Genomic DNA, 20,808 nt, shown 5'->3' with positions numbered 1-20,808 from the left:
GATGCATCAGAACTTACTAAACAGTTTCACTCACTCATTAATCAAGCTGTGTGGAGGGGGGGGGGCAGATACTTTTAGTCATGTACCTCATACGGTTTCAGTAGCTATCTTGGTTTGTACCGAACAACATCGAGGTAATGCTGTGTGCGCAAATTTAAAAAAGTAGGTACTACTTGGATTGCATTTCTCAGGCAGGTTTTTTTTTTTAAACAATGCAGATATGGATTAAAAGGTTGGGCTGCCAGCACTCTTAAACAGAGATCTGGATCACAAACCAGTGCGAACACTGAAAAAATGTTTTTAGCGTTGCTATCACAGACTGTAGTTTTTAAATACACACAGCCTTGATGTTGTCTAGTCCAAACCATGATAGTGAATGAAACGGCAAGACTGGCCAATCGGAACAAGACCAACAGTGTCCACCTATTTCCCTTCAAAGCCAAAGTACTATGAGAGTAAATTCCATTCCATCACCCATTATGGGAGAGTCCATTCTGTCAATGTATAATAGAATGTTATCACAACCAACATAAAATTTTATGTAAACAAACTTAATTATAAATCACAGCCACACCCCTGTAGGGAAGATATGTTACACAATTGAATACTAGGATATCTTTTATACTACAGTATAGCCAATTCAAATTCATGGTATTTTAAAATAATTCAGACAAGGGTAGTACTGGATACTTATTGGTTGTGTCAAAAAGGCGATTTTGAAGAAGAAATGAAGAAAAATTAGTAAAATTACAAAAGGTTACAACTTTTGGCTGCCGTTTATTAGACTCATTGGCGACTCTTAAGAAGTTAGTGATATGACATGGTTCACTATTAATAATCATGATACTGTAGTTTGATTACTAGAAAGTAGAAATGCAAGCTATTGACAAGGGATGGAGTAATATTTGAGTCATGCACAAACAAGGCAGCACCTGGCATCCATAACTGTTGGTTTTGTGGATGGAATAGGATCTTCAAAATTTATTTTCTGAGGCCAAGGTAAATAAATTATGTTATGTCGATGCCAAATGCTGTCCAGCCCAACCATCAAAAGTTGAGTAACCAAGCCATTATAGTCGTAGACAAGCTAAATGTGAATCCAACAGGTTATATGCGGACCATAAGCTAGCAAATTGTTCTATCATAGTTTTGTGGCTGGTCCCTTATTACTGTCACTCAACTGAACTTACAGTAAAGAGACTAGGAAGCCCATTAAGGACAAGTAATGTTCCAAGATAAAACCACGCAAACATTTCCCTACAAATTTTGATAAATTTGATACCAAATTTCACACAAATCAGCGATTGTTATGCTAATGTCGACTGATTTGTGTGAAATTTGGTATCAAATGAACAGAAATTAGTAAAATTACAATATCACATTGTTAGATTTTTTCCCAACTATACTAATGGCAACCAATTGGGCTCCCAGGTGCGAGTTGAGTCCACCAGTGAAGGGAACCGCCAAATGTTAGCTTGACCATAACTATAACCAATAATTTCATTAAAATGTGGAATCATTCGCACAAAGCGAGGTCACTTAAGCTATTTAGAATATCACCAATAAGCATCCAAGACTCTTAGGCAATGTTTAAGAAAAAGTAGGTAAAAGTATGCCAATTCTACTTTGTATGGGTAGAACAGATAGAAAAACTTATTTTCCATAAATGTGTGTGCATATAGGCCATTTCAATTTCTAACATAAGCTTTGATTTCATTACAAATTTAAGAAAGACTTATGAATTGGGTCCCAATTTAAAAGTAAAAGAGGCCATACAAAAAATACTTTACAGTGGCTAAAATTCCAAGTAAAAATGAAATTATGTATTCTGTCTAATAGAGAACTATATCTATTATTTATGTACCTGCATTTGAAGGAAGAACTTTTGACTAATAATCTCTAACATTACACTGAATGTGAGTTCTACAGCAAAAAATTGCACTGCTTAAAATAATATCACAATATTCTTTTAATACTAGGATTTCATAATAAACTAACTTGATCCATTTAGCAGAGAATATGCAGTTGAAGGAACTTTGGTTTTATCGCTGCATAACCCAAACAACGAATCGCAGTTGAATTTGTTTTTTAATTTCACTGTGGAGGGTGGTTTGGGAGAGTGAGATTCTACGCTGCTACATGGCTTAAGGGTATTTACAAACAACGGAGTCCGTTCACACTCGATGCTATTAGACTGATGTGAATCACTTTCACTATGCAACCTGAACCCAGGATCCAAGTGATTTGACAGCTCTGAACTTAATTTATTAGGTTTTGACAAATTATTTCTCACAATCTTTTCATGCGTCAGCCCAACATTTTTAAGATATTGTCGTTTGTCGGATTCAATTTTACTTTTCTGTCTTGTTTTATCTTCTTCTATCTTTGATTTTATATATGAACATTTTGAAACTACTTTAAAATTCATTTTAGGCACAACCGTTTCGATGAAATCATCGATTGGAACTGAATCTTTATATCTTCTTTTACTTAAAGTTTTTGTTTTTGAATTCTTTTTTCGATAAACCTTTTTTGGAGGTACATTTTTTTGTGAAATCTTTTTGGGAGAGACCTTTTTTGGTTTGTTGTTTCCAGTTTTTCCGATAGAGCGCGAGTTAGAAGACCTTAAACCTGGTCTCTTATTTGGTGAAGAACGAGTTTCTTGTTTATTTTTAAACTTTGAAACACTAACTGTCGATGGATTTTTGGCACGAGTCTTCATAATAAGCTTGTCACTATTGTAAGCTTCCTTCTCCTGCAGTTGATCACTATATAAATTGATCTTGCCGTTGAACACAGCATGTTCAATACTGGATTTTCTGTCCAACATCATTCGTATATCTCTTTGTGTTGTTTTTGGTTTGTCGCAATTCCTTGAAAGTTGGTTAACTGCATTCGCATTCTGAATTATATTGTTGATGGTTATCCTTTTTAGATTAGCAATTTCCTTATCTGAAATTTTTACATTTTCTTCTGCATGTTTAGTCATTGCTTTACCTAAAATGTTACGTTTGTTTTGTTCTTGTATGGTAACTTTATCTTTCCTCTGTTGTTGTGATGCTTCTTTTTTCTTCTCTACAAGATCACTTTTTGGTTGCTCCTGTATTTGTTTGCTTGTACTAGGTTTTGCTTCCTGTTGTTGTGGTGCTTCTTTTTTCTTCTCTCCAAGACCGCATTTTGGTTGTTCCTGTATTTGTCTGCTAGTACTAGGTTTTGCTTCCTGTTGTTTGTCAACTTCTTTATTTTTCTCTCCAAGTTCACTATCTGGTTGGTCCTGTATTGTTTTGCTTGTACTAGGTTTAATTTCATTACTATGTTCCGCTACTTTGTTCCAGTAATCTTCAGCTAAGTACTTCCTCCACACTTGTGGCATCAACTGAGGAGGTTGCTGGTAAAGTTTCAACCCTTGATACACAGGGTACACATAGTGCACCACAGTTGGGGCCTTGCCACACCTGAAGAATGCCTGAAACAAGGATTTGCTTCTTTCAACAATATTTAGTATAGGTAGCCAAACACATGCAACTCTAAGCCAAAATAATCTATTGAAATGAAAAAAAGTTACCTCAATACGCTATTAAAACATTTAGTTAATAGACTAACAATTGGACTATTCCTAAACAGGGTATAATAGATTTTATTGATGAAAAGCTAATTTTTCCACCGATTCTGAAAACAGACTGGTTGCCTCATGATGGGATAGCAGATTTATCCGCACAATTCTTTTTGTGTGGAAGAACTATTATTTATACACATGTCATTTGTTATTTTTTTTTAAGTGGAAATCTATTAAGAAAAAAAGCACCAGAAATCAGAGTAAATTTGGAGGCTCGGCTTTCTTGGATTAGCCTACTAATTTCAAACAGTCGCTGAAGAGTTATTTACCATTCCTAAATATTTATTCAAACACCAAAGTGATTGCAATCTAAATATCTAGGGCGCTATAAGAAATTTTGTTTGTAGTTTTGTAATTGTTTTATGAGTTGACACAGCTAGGCTGCGAGGGAAACATAGGAGGCTGACGACCATCTTGGATCTGCCCACACAGCATTGTTAATTTCAAACAGCCGTTGAAGAGTTATTTACCACCCCAAAATATTTCTTCTAATACCACAGTGATAGTAGTTTAACACGTAGAGTGCGGCCGTTCCCGATCGGGTACGGTGCTTGGCCCCCGTTCGGTGCGTCCGTACCCCACCGGGAACGCTCGGCAATGCCTTTTGTATATCTTCGTTTTTGCTCTAGCGTCGGCCGAAAGCGGACCTATACCACGTTAGCGTGTAGTATGTGACTTGCATTTTGTTGTGGTGTAGGTTGGTAGTAAATTTTCTCGTAAAATCCCCGTCTGGCAATCTCAAAAATCTACTTTTTGTCCCTTCTTTTTCCCTCTATTTGGCAATACAATTCCAATGGGACCAGCTACGTTCCAAGCAGTGCTGCTATCATCTGTGGGTGTTGTAATCAACTGCATCGACTCTCGTTGTAAAGCAGGACATTCCTGCACGTTATTTGCTATTCGTCAGACCAAAATTGGAAAGCCAATCACACGCGACAATCGGGTTTGTTCGACGCTGAGGGCTGTGCCGCACTGGGGATACGCTCGCCATTTGACGTCCTGCAGTGAACGTGTTAAACATCTAGGATGCTATGAAACACACACAGGGTGACCACCAGGCCAACCACAAAAAATTCATGAGTAAAAAAATTTCCAACGCGTTTTGCCCCAACTCCCGCAATGCTGTTTTAGCGCTCTAACACAGCTCGCTATTTTAGTTATCATAAAGAGCATTCTCAGTTAAGGAAAAAAATTATGATTGCCTGACACAAGTATTCAATTTTTATATATTAAATAATCAAAAAATTAAAAACTAATCCTTAAACCTGCAATTTATTAATAACTTCCTAAAAATAGTGATATGTTGATACCAAAGTGTATCAAATCTCTGTACAGACACATGAAAAATAAATTCTTAATACTGATCATTTCTATTTTACCAAATTTTCTGAAGGATTCCTACACCAACCCCTGGTTTATGTACTTTCATATAGTATAATTTTGGAGAGATGGGTTGTTTTCCAAGTGGCCTACAGAAATAATAATGCAAAATTACAAAAATTGCACGTAGCCAATTTATGTTTTAAACCCTTCTAAACACATTAAATAAATACGACGTTAAAGGTAAAGGTATTAAAAAAAATATATAAAAAAACTTTGAAGAAGTGTGCTATTTTGAAATTGTTGGTCAAGCCAAACTCGAGGTTATATTGTAATCATCTAACACATTCGTAGAGACACTATCATCATTTTCTGCGATAACTGAAAAATCCTGAATATCTCACTCAGTAACAGAAACATCACCACTGTCTCCCAAAGTCACGGAAACGTCATCGTTGTCACACGCGGTAACAAAAACGTCATTGTCGTCTCCCGAGGTCACGGAAATGTAATCGTCGTCTCCCGCGGTTACGAAAACGTCATTGTCGTCTCCTGCGGTCACGGAAATGTCATCGTCGTCTCCCGCGGTCACAGAAACGTCGTCATCGTCTCCCGCGGTCACAGAATCGTCATCGTCCGCATGCGCGATCGCGGCAAAATCACTAACATATCCCGCGACCGTTTGGACATCATCATCGTCTCACGCGGTCACGGAAACGTCATCGTGCGCATGCGCAATCACGAAAACGCCATCTTCGTCTCCCGCAGTAACAGAAATGTCATCGTTGTCACACGCAGTCACGAAAACGTCATAGTTGTCTCCCGCGGTTACGGAAATGTCATCATCATCTCCTGCGGTCACGAAAACGTCATCGTCGTCTCCCGGGGTCACGGAAATATCATCATTGTGTCCCGTGGTCACGGAAACGCTATTGTCGTTTCTCGCGGTCACGGAAATGCCATCGTCGTCTCCCACGGTCACGAAAACGTTGTCATCGTCTCCCGCGGTTACGGAAATAACATCGTCATCTCCCGCGGTCACGAAAACGTCATCGTCGTTTCCCGTGGTCACGGAAATGCTATCATTGTTTCCCGCGGTCACGGGTACGTCATCCTCGTCTCCCGCGGTCACGTGAACGTCATCGTCATCTCCCGCGGTCACGGAAACGTCATCGTCGTCTCCTGCAATCACGAAAACGTCATCGTCGTCTCCCGGGGTCACGGAAATATCATCATTGTGTCCCGTGGTCACGGAAATATCATCATTGTGTCCCGTGGTCACGGAAACGCTATCGTCGTTTCTCTCGGTCACGGAAATGTCATCGTCGTTTCCCGTGGTCACGGAAACGTCGTCATCGTCTCCCGCGGTTACGAAAACGTCATCGTCATCTCCCGCGATCACGGGAACGTCATTGTCGTCTCCCGCGGTTACGGGAACGTCATCCTCGTCTCCCGCGGTCACGGGAACGTCATCGTCGTCTCCCGCGGTCACGGATACATTATCGTCCTCATGCGAGTTCGCGGCAAAAAATTCCCGGTTCAAAAAATTCACGCATAATTCCCGGTTTTCCCGGTCGGTGGACACCCTGAGTCACAATTTTCTTTGTAGTTTTGTAATTGTTTTATGAGACCGCACGGCAAGGCTCCAACGAGTCTGAAGTCACTATCATATAAAGGAAAATCAGCCAACTGTGTAATTTAAAATTTCTTCAAAAACTTTTAGAAGAACCTTTTGAAGTGTCAAAAAGGTTATTAATAAAAGGAACATTAATTTCAAGGAACAAAACCAAAATATCTCTGGCCTTGGGCAGAACAACAACAGTTTTTCAATCAGAGGTCCTGGCGATTGAGTGCTGTGCTAATAATATTATTAGCAAGAATCTAAGAAAGGGTAAAATCCTTATTCTCTCTGACAGCCAGGCAGCACTGAAGGCGCTGGGGTCATGTGTGACACAGTCACGAACAGTAAAAGGGTGTAAAAACACCCTCAAAAAGTTAGCAGAGCGAAACCAAGTCAAATTGTCTTGGGTTCCTGGACATTCGGGGCATGAGGGGAACGAAAAAGCCGATGCATTGGCCAGGAAGGGTGCGGAAGACCAACTGTCAGGACCAGAACCCTACTGTGGTACCCCCATAAGCTCAGGAGTAGCCAAAGTCCAAGACTGGGTCAAGGTTCAAAAGGCTCTGGCCTGGATGAACCACCCAGGTATGAGGACGTCCAAATTACTAATCGACCCCACTGATAAAGGCTGGAAAGACTTGCTGAGCCTTAAGAAAGGGGACATTAGTCTGCTAGTAGGAGTGTTAACAGGGCACGGTCCTATCAGGAAACATCTCAGGACCATAGGGAGGTCACAAACAGACCTCTGCAGGTTCTGTGAGAACGAGGTAGAAACCTCAGAACATTTATGGCTGGACTGTCCAGCGTTGGCCCATAGAAGGCTTATATCTCTGGGGAGGTTATTCCTGGAACCAACAGAGATAAGGAAGCTGGGTGTCTTTCAGCTCCTGGGCTTCTTGAGGAGCCTAGGGCTGTCAGAATGAATTAAAGGGTGCTACAAAAGGTCTCCAGGCCGAAGTAGCTAGGGGTATGCCATTACCCCAGCCCCCACAAAAAAAAAAAAAAAAAAAAAATTGTTTTATGAGACCGCACGGCAAGGCTCCAACGAGTCTGAAGTCACTATCATATAAAGGAAAATCAGCCAACTGTGTAATTTAAAATTTCTTCAAAAACTTTTAGAAGAACCTTTTGAAGTGTCAAAAAGGTTATTAATAAAAGGAACATTAATTTCTTAACAGCCACCGAACGGAGCATTTATTCTGTCAACCTCAAAAAGCATCTTCAAAGATTGCTGGGACGAAAATTCACGTTTACTCCCAGATCCCCTCTAATATCTGGGGGAAAGTTATGAGGTCTTCAAGATCTTGAGGGAAAATACTGATGCATCTGAGATCGAGTGGGACAATGATGCTGTCTCCGAGATCAGTATAAAACAAGTTTTCACGAGTTGGGATTTAAAATCTGATAACGTCCTCAGGTGAGAAGGTACCTAAAACATAACAAGACTACAGTACGGTCCACGAGAGTCTGCACTTGAGGGAGGAGCATATTTCCCACGTGACTTAGAAGTAGCCAATGAGGACCAGCTGATTCGAAAATATTGTTTAGTATATTTTAATGTTTAATGTTCAACGTCGCGCTAGTCCAGTCTTGCTATTGGCTTCCGCCAACTGCAGACTCTCGTGGCCCCTAGAGTAGTACACAAGCCCAGTCAAAGCTGGAAAATCACTAAATAAAACCATAGATAAAACAAACTCCCTTAGTGTTGCTTAGTCTAGGATAAAACCCACACAGAGTATATTAGTCAATAAATGAAACAATAAATCCGGAAGAAAACAATTATTAATACAAAAGTAGCTCACAATAGACATTTCTTCTCAGCCTTGCTTGAGCCATCATTTTTTCAACGAACCGTAATGGAAAATGTCTGCAATATTAATTTAAATGACTTAAATGCTTAAGGTTTAAAATTTAGTTAAAAATATGTAAATTAAATAGTTGCTATTATCTTAGTAGAGGTGTGCGAACGGTTTGGTTTTTAAACTATGCCAAGCCTAACCTAAAAGCTGAAAAGACAAGGCACAAAATCAGAAAACAGCCACCGAACGGAGCTTTTATTCTGTCAACCTCAAAAAGCATCTTCAAAGATTGCTGGGACGAAAATTCACGTTTACTCCCAGATCCCCTCTAATATCTGGGGGAAAGTTATGAGGTCTTCAAGATCTTGAGGGAAAATACTGATGCATCTGAGATCGAGTGGGACAATGATGCTGTCTCCGAGATTGTGGATGATGTAATTTTGACCTAGGTACAATATAGAGCCAAGTTTGTAAAATTAATTACCTACAAAAAGGTCATCTGCTGCTGAGTGAGGTGAACATTTTGTACGGCAGATTAAAAAGAGCATTCAAGCGACCAACATTCAAAACTAGATGTTTTGAATTTTGATATCAAAGAGAGTAGAGAAGGCTGGCGGCAAAAATCGTTATAGATCAATCGAATCGTAAAGCAAACGTAAGTGAACAGCCCGATAAACGACTAAAAGAGATTTCGGTATTGCATCATAAGGTCTTTAAGCTTACAAATATTTTAGGCTAGACAAAAGTAAAACTCGAAGAAGAAAATAATGAATACGAGGTTAAAATGAAGTGTTTGGTGTAAATGATTGTTAATATTCAGCTCAACTACTCTCTTTTCATATATTTAATGTCAATCTATTGTCATTAAAATAACCATCTTTGTTTTTATTCATATTCATCCAAATGCAGTACATTGATTGTTTTTGCAACATTTGTTTGTTGGCTCAATTATTTTTCACGGCGACGATGCTAGACAATTGCGATTTCATAGACAATTTGTCGTCGACCGGTGTAACATCAATGAAGAAGTAATGTTGAACTTACATCCTTGGAAAGTGAAAAATAATGATAATTAACTTATGAAGATTTTGTTTTCAGTCTAAAACAACAATTAATATAATATACAGTCTATCCAAAAAAAGTTGGATATTCAACAGATAGTGTGGGGAATTAAATTTGGGCTCGATTCCCGAACCGAACCGAATCCGACCAGAATTTTCAGATATCCGTACAAATCTAGCAGAAACGTGATTGACAGTCCTTAGTTCAACAATTGTCGCATTTAAGTGTCTCTTGTCACAAAATGCGATCACAGATTAAACCCTGGTATAAGGCCATAAGAGTCTAGTTCCAAAATGTGGAAACAAAAGGGTGCCTACCAAACATTCAATCCAATCTTATACTGACAAATCAACAAATGTACCATAAACTCACCTTTATCGGATTCATCTGTTTGAATGCATTCATTTTCCTAATGTAATATGCAACTCTACTTGGAGCGCTCCGGGGAATGGTCATGTCGTAGATGACTTGAGCCATGTCTTTGATAGTTCTCTTCTTTCGAGATCTCTTTTTCCGATCCATCATTTGAGTTACCTGCTCTAAACAAAGTGCTAGCAACCTGCCAAAATATATAAAAAACTTGAAACTGTGCAAGCAACAGAGCATACAATTTCAGAAGTAAACACTTTGCAAAGGGAATCCCCCCACCCCGTATATATGACCAATGAAGTTGGTCGTATATACACTCAGTCATGAATTTTGAATACAAATTCAATTTAGAACAGGAACTACTACTGTAATTGATAGCATTGGTGGAAAGTATTCACAAATTTATACTATTTTATTCCAATTTAAAGGAAACAAAGTTTTGGGATTTAGTAATTTTACCAGCAACTCCAGAATTCTTTCTTTTATAGCAGAATAAAACAGCTAAATTAATTCTGAATTTTATAGTTACTGACAAATTTATATCTTATGAATTTAAATGAATCATGAACTCATATGTAACAAAGAATAAAATGCCTTCTTTATTTTTTGTTATATAATTATTGATTTATTGTTAACAGGATATCTAAAAAAAAACATACAGATTGGTTTTCCTCAATATTAAATATTTAAAATTAGAAAATTACATTCAGATTTTTTTTACATATTGACTACACATTTCATGGATATAATTAATAGAACTGTACATAATTTATTTTTAAGTCAGAATAACACCCTAACGATACATTCCACAATGTTCACAATCGTTATAATGGTTTTGGCAAATATATCAATCAATCTCATATTAGTAACGGTGACCAGATATTCTAGAAGGTCATTTTAACTCTTGCCTTCTAGAAATACGTCACGAGTTTAATATGAGATGTGATGTTGTGACTGAGGATTTTTTATCGAGGTTATCTCCTCTAGAGCCGCCGTGTTTTGCGCCAACAGGGCCACCTCAAGTAGGGTGTGACTCTGCGTCACGCACGGACGATCTTGGGCAAAGAGAGGCTATGAGACCTGCGTAACAGCGTGACGGAACAATAACTACCATGGCACAATATAGTTAGTTACCAATAGAGTAATTGGCTAGAAATTATTTGGGGAGAGATAAGACTTCAGCTAGCTGACTTGAGATAATTAGAATCCAGGGGCTGATAGATACAAAGTAAAATGTCACAAAACCAAACAAAGATGTTTCGTGACCTTTAGTTTGAATCCATCCTTAGTTTGTTCTAAAAACTCTTCTTAAAATGTGAGATTGTTGTTGGAGCAATATTCAAATTCAATTACCTAATCCTTTATTAAATTGTCAAGAAAAGATTTGTGGTTCCATCAACTACAATCTACCTACAAGACTAATCTAGTTTATCTACTGTTCCTTATCTTCCTTATTTGTTTGTTTGCATTGTTCCGTCGTGCTGTTCGGTCCTCGCATCATTACCCCCAGGATCGCATAGGATCCCTTGACCCCATAGTTAAAGTTATACCCCATTCATATCCCAGGAACACACTATTGTAAATACTATAATAATTTAGAAACTAAATAAAAATAAAATATCCTAAATAGTTGTGTTAAATTAAATAACTTAAATCAAAAACCATCAAACAGTTATTTCTCAATTTTTAATAAGGAATTTCCACAAGTACCGATTTTTGAGGGATCGGTAATGAGAATCTTCAAATAATTTTGTTACTCTTCTTTGCTCAATTTCTCTGTAGGTACAAAACTGGTTTAGTGGCATATTACAACTGGCCAAAATATTTAAGGAAAATTAAACGCCAATAAATTTGACTATTGCATGTGTTTGCTAAATCTACTCGGATTTCTAAAAAAAATATTTAATTTCCAATATCTTAGTAAATTGTTTGAATGTAAAACCAAATGATAACTTTGAAAAAAACTCGACCCTAAGGGTCAATCAAAAATGTTAAAGGCAACTTAAAAGCTATTAGAGCCATATGTGTTTTTCATCATTTAAAATAATTACCACACATAGATTGGCGATGAATCGAGAGTAAAAAGAGAATGCTACATACATATTTTCTGAAGCTGTGAAAGAGGTATGCCCCGTTGGTATCAGACATGTCAAAAAAGGAGTGGAAGGCAACAACAACGGGTACAGAATAGCTTCACTCTCCATCATACATTTCATCAACTCTGGAGGAAAATCTTGCGACATCCTCATATTGGACTTTTTTTTCTTGGCTCTGCAAAGAAAAAATTTCAAAAAATACAAACATACCACAGAGAAAGATTTGCCTGCTGAATTAAAATGATTTACTCCATAAAATTGCTACAAACATACACATATTACATACAATGAAACACAAGAACTTCAAGATAATGCGATAAAACTTTTTTGTATTTGCCATATAACTTAAATTGAATAAACTAGTGATCTGTTTGAATTTTTCAGACAATTCTCGGTGATAACGGTTCTTGAGAAACGTACTGGTACCAAAACTGATGTCAGCACGTACCAGTGAAATACATGACTGTCAACGGACACAGTCTGTTAATGACGGTTGTGTCTCTGAATTTTGAATCAAATGTGAACGCATGATTGTTTAATAATTATGAATGATAGTATGATGAAAAAAAAAACACTATTAACAAGAGGCCTTTTTACAAAAGTATATTGCAATAATTGCAAATTACTAACAGCAAATTAAACAAATACAAATTTAGAAATGCCTTTTTGCAATTTTTTAAGTACTTGCAGAGTGATATGCATGTGTTACATCTTACATTTCCAAAAACATCTGTCCAGTAAATACAAAGATTTGTTATAAACTGACTTAAGTGTTTGTTAAGTGTTAACTCAAAAAAGAATTTATATACAAATACTTACTCAGCCTCAATTTGGTCCAGAACAAACCTAAAACAAACCAGATTAAACATCAATATAAAAAAAATAATGTAGTAAAAACATGTTTGAAATCTGAAAATGTCAACTGCTTTGATGAAATTGTGTTTTATTTGCAAAACAATATGACAAAAGTGAACTTGTAAAAAAATGTTTAGCACTGTACCTGTTTCAAATATATAAAGCCAGCTCTAAGATGTGTAGTTTCAGTGTAATCATATTAATTTTCAAAATGACAACTTCCCCACAGGTTTACATAAGTTTTTAACAATAATACAACACAGGATTGCACCAAATGGGGGAATTTATTGGATAAAAATGTTGTCAAACTCACTGTCGTATCTTATCTCCAGACTGTTCTACGATGCTCTCCCATTTAGCGACCGTGTCCAAAGCAGCGGACAAGTTGAAGGTTTCTTGACCGCAAACTTTGTCTTTCTTCAGTCCAGACAGAGTCACCTACCACAGCCAAGATTTCTTTGTTTGAAAAAACAACACTAACATGGTTAAAAAATATGCGAGAAAAATAGAAAATTACGAGGAAGATTGAGCTGATGGTGAAAGAGGGAAGGGTTTGAGTTGGAGAGGGATCTGAGGTGATAGAGGAAATAGACGTTAAGAGATTGTGTATCAGTTGCTTGTTCGTATCAAATTACACAACCCTCATACAATCTCTTTAATTCTTTATATGATTTCTGTCTCAACTCTTATTTGACATTTCACAGTGGATACCCGTGTTTCGGAATTTTGTCAAGCCATAATCATATCTATCAGGGATAAAAACTGATCCATCTCTCAATATCTTCCTGCCATAGGCTAATGACATATCACCAAAGTCTTTAAGGTAAAGATACATAATGTGACACTCTAAATCACGCCTAAAGTAATGTGTAAAAGTAATTTTTAATATGTTGTTTTGTTTTTTAATGGGTAATTATTATTTTTTAGCAATTATTTATATGAGGCGACAGAGTTCAGCTGGTTCATTAGAGAATTAGAGTTAAGGGGCTAATAGTTACCGGTACACAAAATAAAGACAAGAAAACATTAAATTAACTACTGTTATATTTTATGACCTTCATTTCATTTATCTAAACTGGTTTATAAAGTATCAGCATTGTTTTGCACTCATTTTCTGTCTTGCTACCAAATATCTAAGTTTACTAGTCTAATGAAATGAAATGAAATGAATTTATTTTCCTTTAAGCATTGTACAAAATGCAATGGGCATCGTCAACAAAAAATACAATTGTCAATATATACAATCATTATGCAAAAACTAACAGTACCAGCATAGTTTTGAACGTGGCCGCGTATCTGTAATATCTGGGATGATGGTAGGTCTGCACATAGTGCTGCGTAGTAAGCTGTACATGTTGCCGCATTTGTTGAGCCAACAACAGAAGCTGGTTGGGGTGGAAGCCAAGCTGTTTCTTCTTCTTCTCTTCCGCTTCTCGTCGTTGACGCTCTTCCGTCTCCTTCATTATACTAGCCTCCTGGAGGATCACATATGGTATGTTTCAGGTTTATAATCTCTGTGTAACAAACACCTTGCACAAAGCCTATAGAACATCTTAAAAATACAACTAACTGCACACCATACTGTACAAATAGGTAAATTCATATTTGAGGGAAAATACACGTGGCTAATCAACAAGTTTTTTTTCTAAAGAGATACATTTTTGTTTAACTGAGAAAATTAGTCCTAGGGTATAGCAATATATAAGGAACCAAACAAAAAAAAAAAAACAGTATGTCCTAAGAGGACTTCTTTAGAGTGTGGATGTAAAAAAGACCGTTTAAAATATTGAGCATGTGTGGTGTAATGTTTTTTGTGAGACCGATAAGTTAGTGATATGATATTTTTATTTTATGTTAAGTATAAACTATGCATATAACTATAGAGTAAGGTACCACAAATGTAGACAAAAATAGCCATTTACAATCGACATTTTACATACCAATTGGGGAAAGTAGGAGGGAATGTACTAGAAATAAAATGGGTCAGAAGACACAATGGAATGAAAAAAGATCAAAAGACAAATTATTGAAGACAGGATAAGAGAAAGAGAAGAATAAGCAGTACTGGGGTAATTTGAATATATAAAGACGAGAGGAGATTTAGGGAATGAAGTTGATGATAGAGAGTAGACCAAATGTAGAGCGTGGATGGATGTTAAGAAGAACATGGAGAAGAGAGCGTGAGATGGCACTTGGTGAGAAAGAGGAACTGTTAAGGGATGGGAGATGTAGAAACTGGGGTAACTCATATCTGGGAATAAGCAGAACAGAAGATGGTGTTATGAATGTAAAATACAAACCAATTCAGCAATACTCTCTGATGTCCTGCCTTCATCATCACTTGACAATGCGTCCATTTCAAACAGCTCCTTCATCAAAGAGTTCAACTCCTTCTTGGAAACTTTGACGGCTTTGTCTTTGCGCATCTCCTCTTTGTAATCAACTGGAAAATATATAGTAACGTAGTAAATATTTCCCAAAAAATAATTATTTAGCTGTTGTTACCACTGACTTTTGGATACTGAAGTTGACATCTATATAGACCAGCTGTAAGCATTTTGTCTTTGATTGTTACAGAACAGAACTGAAATTGTATTTCCTTTTTAATTCTTGTTACAGAAATAAGTAATGTAACGTAAAATATGCTATAGTCCATGATGACTTGACCGGTCAGTGGTGGCTTGTTTAAAATGACATTCAACATAAATTACTAATTAATATCAACTCAATATGTTCATTTTATCATGGGTCAAAGGTAAAACATACTACTTCAAAAGACCATAAAAATATATACTATTGCGTTTAAGTTAGTAAAATTCTTTACTGCTTTCAGAAACTACAAGTTATGAAATATTTTACAAATGGTATTTTTTAATTGATCACAGTCAAGTAGATGACATAGTTATTAATTACCAAATCAGTAGTAACTTCTGATGAAGGTAAGCCAGATATTGCTAGTTTGAGCTTGGCTAACTACCTTATCTTTTTACGGCATTTACCACTCACTTGCCCATGATGAGTTAAACTGTAAATTAACGTCACTGGTATTTAGGTAAGTACAAACACCAATAGGTCTTTAGTGACAGTAAAAAATTACAAGAATAAAAATTATGGTAAGTTAGCCCAAATATCTTCAAAACTTATATTTAGTAATTTAAAACTATAAAAGCATACTAGAATCTACTACCAAAGTATTAATATTACTTGGATCTTTTTCTTCATCTTCAAAAATATTGTACTCAGGATCATTGTCCGGATCGTCTTCGAGTGTCTCGTTGGCAGCTGCAACACCAAAAAAATCTAATTTAGGAAATTGACAACAAATATTGTTTTTTTGGAAATAAATCTAAATAACAATATTAATTATATTTTCACATTCCAGATGTATCATCACAATGTAACATACATCTTTATCCTAAACCTGTTCCAATGATTACTAATGACAATTGCGTAACATAGATGAGTCCAGGTAAATAATGGATTTTACAGTTATTATAATAGCACCAGCACCAATCTCCTTAGTTGTACAAACATTTCCAAACAGTGTTTAATTTCCTTTTGCAGTTTACTAGAGGTCTCTCTCTAGGCCTTTATGTTGGCCAGTAAAGATTCTTTCAGCATAAGAAGTAGCCTAGAATTTCATAGAAGTAGCATAGAAGTTCATCATGTGATGGTAAAATTATGTTGGTACTTTTACAAAATTTCAGAGAACTCCATATAAAAAGGTAAGATTTCATTTTATGTCACATAGACTTAACCCTTGTCTTAAGAAATTCTACAAACTACAAGTAAATACACTCTAGAGACTCCTAGTTCAGAGTTTACCTAACGGCTGAGTGAACTCCTTCAGAAAGTCATGCCAGTCGGGATTGTCACATTCGGCCTCGTACATGTCAGGAGTGATGTCCGGAGGAACGTAAGCTTGCTCTATACACTCCAGAGGCATGTCGTGAAAGTCCAACTTGGACCTTGTCCGCTGACCTACGTTCTCCTGCACAAGACTAACTGGTCAGTAGAAATTAAAAACCCATCGAGTGTTTATATTTATTGCCAAACGACTTTCTGGTAATCTTTGTACCCCAAAAATGTCAACAACCGTAGAATCTTTGATCAACAGAGAATCAATAAATCAACAGTACAGTGGATTAACTGGGAATCAAAAAATGACTAGTGAAGGGTATTCACTTACAATTGTTGCAAGGAACCTAATAAAGAAAATATAAAACATAATTTTTAAGTTAATGATTATTAATTATTGTGATTATTAATAAAATTTCAAAGTTGATGTAAACTTATTGCTAACCTGTGGAACTTTAAAGAGGCCGTCCTGAGACAAGTCGTAAGAACACTCGTGTACTGGAGTGGGGGGAGCTTGCGACGAGACAGGGGTGGGGGGAAGTGAGTCCATGTCACTTGCCACGGACACATCTCCTTTATCTTCATCTTCACTCTGTAAATAAACATTGTATTATCACTGCTATAATATTGAGTCAATTAGATCCTGTATCTATTGAGATTGGACAATAATTTAATATTCACAGATGAAGGTGGCAGAGCAGGGTGTAGATTCAATATGTGTTTTGATTTTTAAATTGAACCTTCATTTTAAAACGTTTCCATGAGTTTATGCCACATTTATTTTAAACATATTTATTTTTCACCAGCATTGAAAGTAAACCTACTTACGCCATCGCAAAGCTTGAGGAATCTTCTTGGTCAACTATTTAACAACATGGTGTTGTGAATATTGAGGTCTCAACAACAAAATTGAAGCTCAATAATTAAATGAAATCTTGCCATTGCTCGTCTTTAAAGGGTCATTCCATATGAAATCAACCAATAAAAAATTAATTTCAACCTGACCATCTTTGATTTTGATTTGATGCCATTGTACAACTTGATAGGACCAATAGAACTCATCCTAGACAATATTTAAGATTTGCGCGCACGGTAAAAAATGCCAATTTTTACCATTTTGAAATATTTATATCTTAAAAACTATAAAAGATAGATTTTTTCAAAAACCTATTTGGATTCAAGACTCAAAATATTACAAGTATGCAAAATTTCATCAAAATCCAAGATGGTCAGGTTGAGAGCCTAGTTGATTTGATATGGAATGACCCTAAACAATGTAGATAAATGTTCCGGTGTTTGACTATGACTCCAAAATATATTATAAAAATTTCTAATAAGGATTGTGACTAATAAACACAAATTGAAAATCACTCATGGCTCTATAACTCTCTAACAAAATAATCATATCACTTACTGGTGGTTCAGGTTCATTTTCGGGGTTGTATTCTTCGTCCGAGGAATCTTCTGACAGTTCTTCATCAATAAGAAGTTTAATTTCCGGGCTCAACTCACCAGTTGGAGAGTTCGACAACAATTCCATCACTGGCGGAACAGGAACTTCCGGGTGTTGTAGCAGTTCTCTGTGAATTTACAACCAGAAAATGTTGAAAACTCTTTGACAATTTGAATGGTAGTAAGATGCATGGTTTTATAATCAATAATACAAACTGTGTTGGAATGCGTTTCATTTGTATCAGTTGTAATATCGACTTTGAATAGTGCAAATAAACCTCTCATCCGATTGTAAAGTTTTAATTCTGTTTTGGTGTGTGTTTGATGTTGTTTCAAAAAATTACCATGAGATTAGTAACAGTGAATATTTGTCCTAATTCCTAGTCCTACTTTTTATTACAATCAACAAATTGTAGGATGGGTTGAATAAGAAACCTTTAAGAACCTTTTATAGTCGACTAAACGTGTAGTCAATCACTGAAACAAAGTTTAGAACATGACGCTACTATGTGGGAATCAGGCTAGAAAATTAATAGAGTAGCATTATAAATTAACTAAACTAAACTTAAAATTGAACTAAGGCCTATAAGGATAATTAACATCCCTGTTGACAACATTTATTAGTTAAAGACTAAGACATTGGCTTTACTTACTTGGTTTTTGCTCTGGTGAGTTTCGGCTCAAAAGGAAAAGCACTTTGGCCTCCTTCCTCTGCTGCTCGTACCATGTCCACCACATACTTGTTGGTGATCACCGACTAAAAAACAAATTTTCATCATTCTAATATTACTGACAAAGACTAACACCAGCTGTTTTATTAGCCAGGACCATTTATTAAAAGCCCAATTATCAATGGCAGCTGGATCTAAAAGTTCATGACTTTTCTCAGGATCCAACCAGCAACCTTTTGATATTTAGACGAGCACTGTAACCAATGCCAATGCTTGATGGCAAATCTGTGCATGCATAACTTTATACAACTTTTCACAACCCCAGAAATGAAGAATATTTTTTTAACTACTAGGTCAGTTAGAAAATGAACCTTAAGGTTTGAAACCTTAGTTGCTAGAAAAAAAAAAAAAAAAAAAAACAGAACCATTACAAGTGCATCATCAGCTATTTTACTTTTTTTAATTAATTAGTTATTAGCAAGGGTTTTTACAGAAAATTATCAAATTGAATATCAAACTACACAACTAGGTAACTTGACGGTCATCTAACCGTATAAAAATCTTACTGATGTGGACAGTTTTTGTCACTAACCTTTAGAATGGTTTTAACATTCCTCGCTGTGAGTTTGGACTCCTTGGCCTTTGAACGATACTGACACTCAATTTCTCTCTCCACTTCATTTGAAATGGATGGTATATTGGTATTCTCCTTCTTCCTGAAAAGGTATCTTACTGAATTAAAAACCACAATTTAAGTTAGCAGCCAACATAACAAAGAGAATTTAACATAAAAAAATATCTGGCTATGTTTTATTCTATTGAAAAATATAAACATGGGCAAACATTGCACATGTAATAAGCGATAAAAGTATATCCAATGTAGATAAAAAAAATCCACCTTAACCCATCACAAGAACATTGAATAAGGCCCTAAATATTAACTTTCGATAGGAAAATAGTCTTGGCAGTGATTAAAATTAAAAAAGATAGTCTTGGCAATGATGTTATAAATCCATGCATTTCATGAAGGATAACCTATGTAATAGAACTACTGTTCTATACATTTTATGATTAAAAATAGAGACCAAACCGTTGCAAATTTTAATATAGGAAATCTTTTCAAGACTTAAAATGCTAGAACATACCTCTTCTTCGGAGAAGGTTCACTGAGGCCAGGTTTTCCATCTTGTTTTGATGATGAAATATGATCTTCATCATCAGAGTGAACATTAACATTTAAATTGAAACGTATATTCTTTTTACATTTTTTGCCATCTTCTCGCTTGAAATTGGATTTTTTCCAAATGGACTTTTCTGGTTTCGGAGATTCATTTCGATTTTTATCCTCCATATTGACGCTGAAAATTGAGAGGTGGATTAGCCATGTTATTTTAACAGCACCAAAATCACAATTACAATACGACTTAAGGAGACATTTCCTGCAACTTGTGAAATAGGTTTAAACAACTACTGAAGAAACTGTCAAGAGATTATTTAAACATTAAGAAGGTCGAGGAAAAAAGTGAACTATCTTTACATTGCCTGTGAGTGTGCTAGGCCTATGTGTTTTGTTTGTTAATATGTGTTGCTATCATTTAAGAGCTTTCTTAAAATTGATAACCATTCCTTTCATAACCTTCTTTCCAATCCAAAAGCAGTATGCATCATAACTAAGCTAACCTAAAACTAATACATATAACACTAATCAACAAAGGAATGTAACAATATCATCCAAGCAGCAAGAAACCTGTGTAAAAAGATAAATCTTGATGGTTAACTATAATTTAAGAAGTTACAGTGTGACTTGTGTTGTTGACCACTTGAGGACGAAGCTGTGAGTTACAAGTTTGTTATCAAACATAAGTGAACACAACTAAACTAAATAAATCCAAGAAGTGAGAGAGTCAACAGTACTTAATATATCGTTATTACCTAGATGTTTAAAAAAGAAGGCTTAATTGTAGTCTTCTAATGCGAACACATAGCCTAGAGGATCATTTAAGATGGGATTTACGCAAGGACTAAGTAGGCCTATTAAATTACGAGACAGTTTCGAGACAATATCGACTATCAAGTTTAGCTTACACCT

General features: G+C 36.0%; 1 protein-coding gene across 1 annotated transcript; it reads right to left on the bottom strand.

The window, feature by feature from the left end:
* Positions 1-892: 892 nt before the first annotated feature.
* Positions 893-20,070, bottom strand: LOC128997436 (uncharacterized). Its single transcript, XM_054423074.1, has 14 exons — positions 19,865-20,070; positions 19,312-19,435; positions 18,702-18,805; positions 18,011-18,176; positions 17,042-17,188; positions 16,564-16,729; positions 15,943-16,020; positions 15,039-15,181; positions 14,007-14,213; positions 13,052-13,176; positions 12,703-12,729; positions 11,888-12,058; positions 9,791-9,977; positions 893-3,466 (listed from the first exon to the last, which is right to left on the bottom strand). Exons 1-14 carry the CDS (start codon positions 20,068-20,070, stop codon positions 1,994-1,996), a joined length of 3,324 nt encoding a protein of 1,107 aa, XP_054279049.1. The 3' UTR covers positions 893-1,993.
* Between the last annotated feature and the right edge of the window lie 738 nt (positions 20,071-20,808).

The sequence above is a fragment of the Macrosteles quadrilineatus genome, unplaced genomic scaffold (assembly GCF_028750875.1).
Source record: "Macrosteles quadrilineatus isolate MER2022 unplaced genomic scaffold, UCM_ALF_1.0 Scaffold_6__1_contigs__length_79288215, whole genome shotgun sequence".
Lineage (NCBI taxonomy): Eukaryota > Metazoa > Arthropoda > Insecta > Hemiptera > Cicadellidae > Macrosteles > Macrosteles quadrilineatus.
The sequence above is the reverse complement of the archived record's forward strand: the minus strand, read 5'-3'. Positions and strand labels throughout refer to the sequence as shown.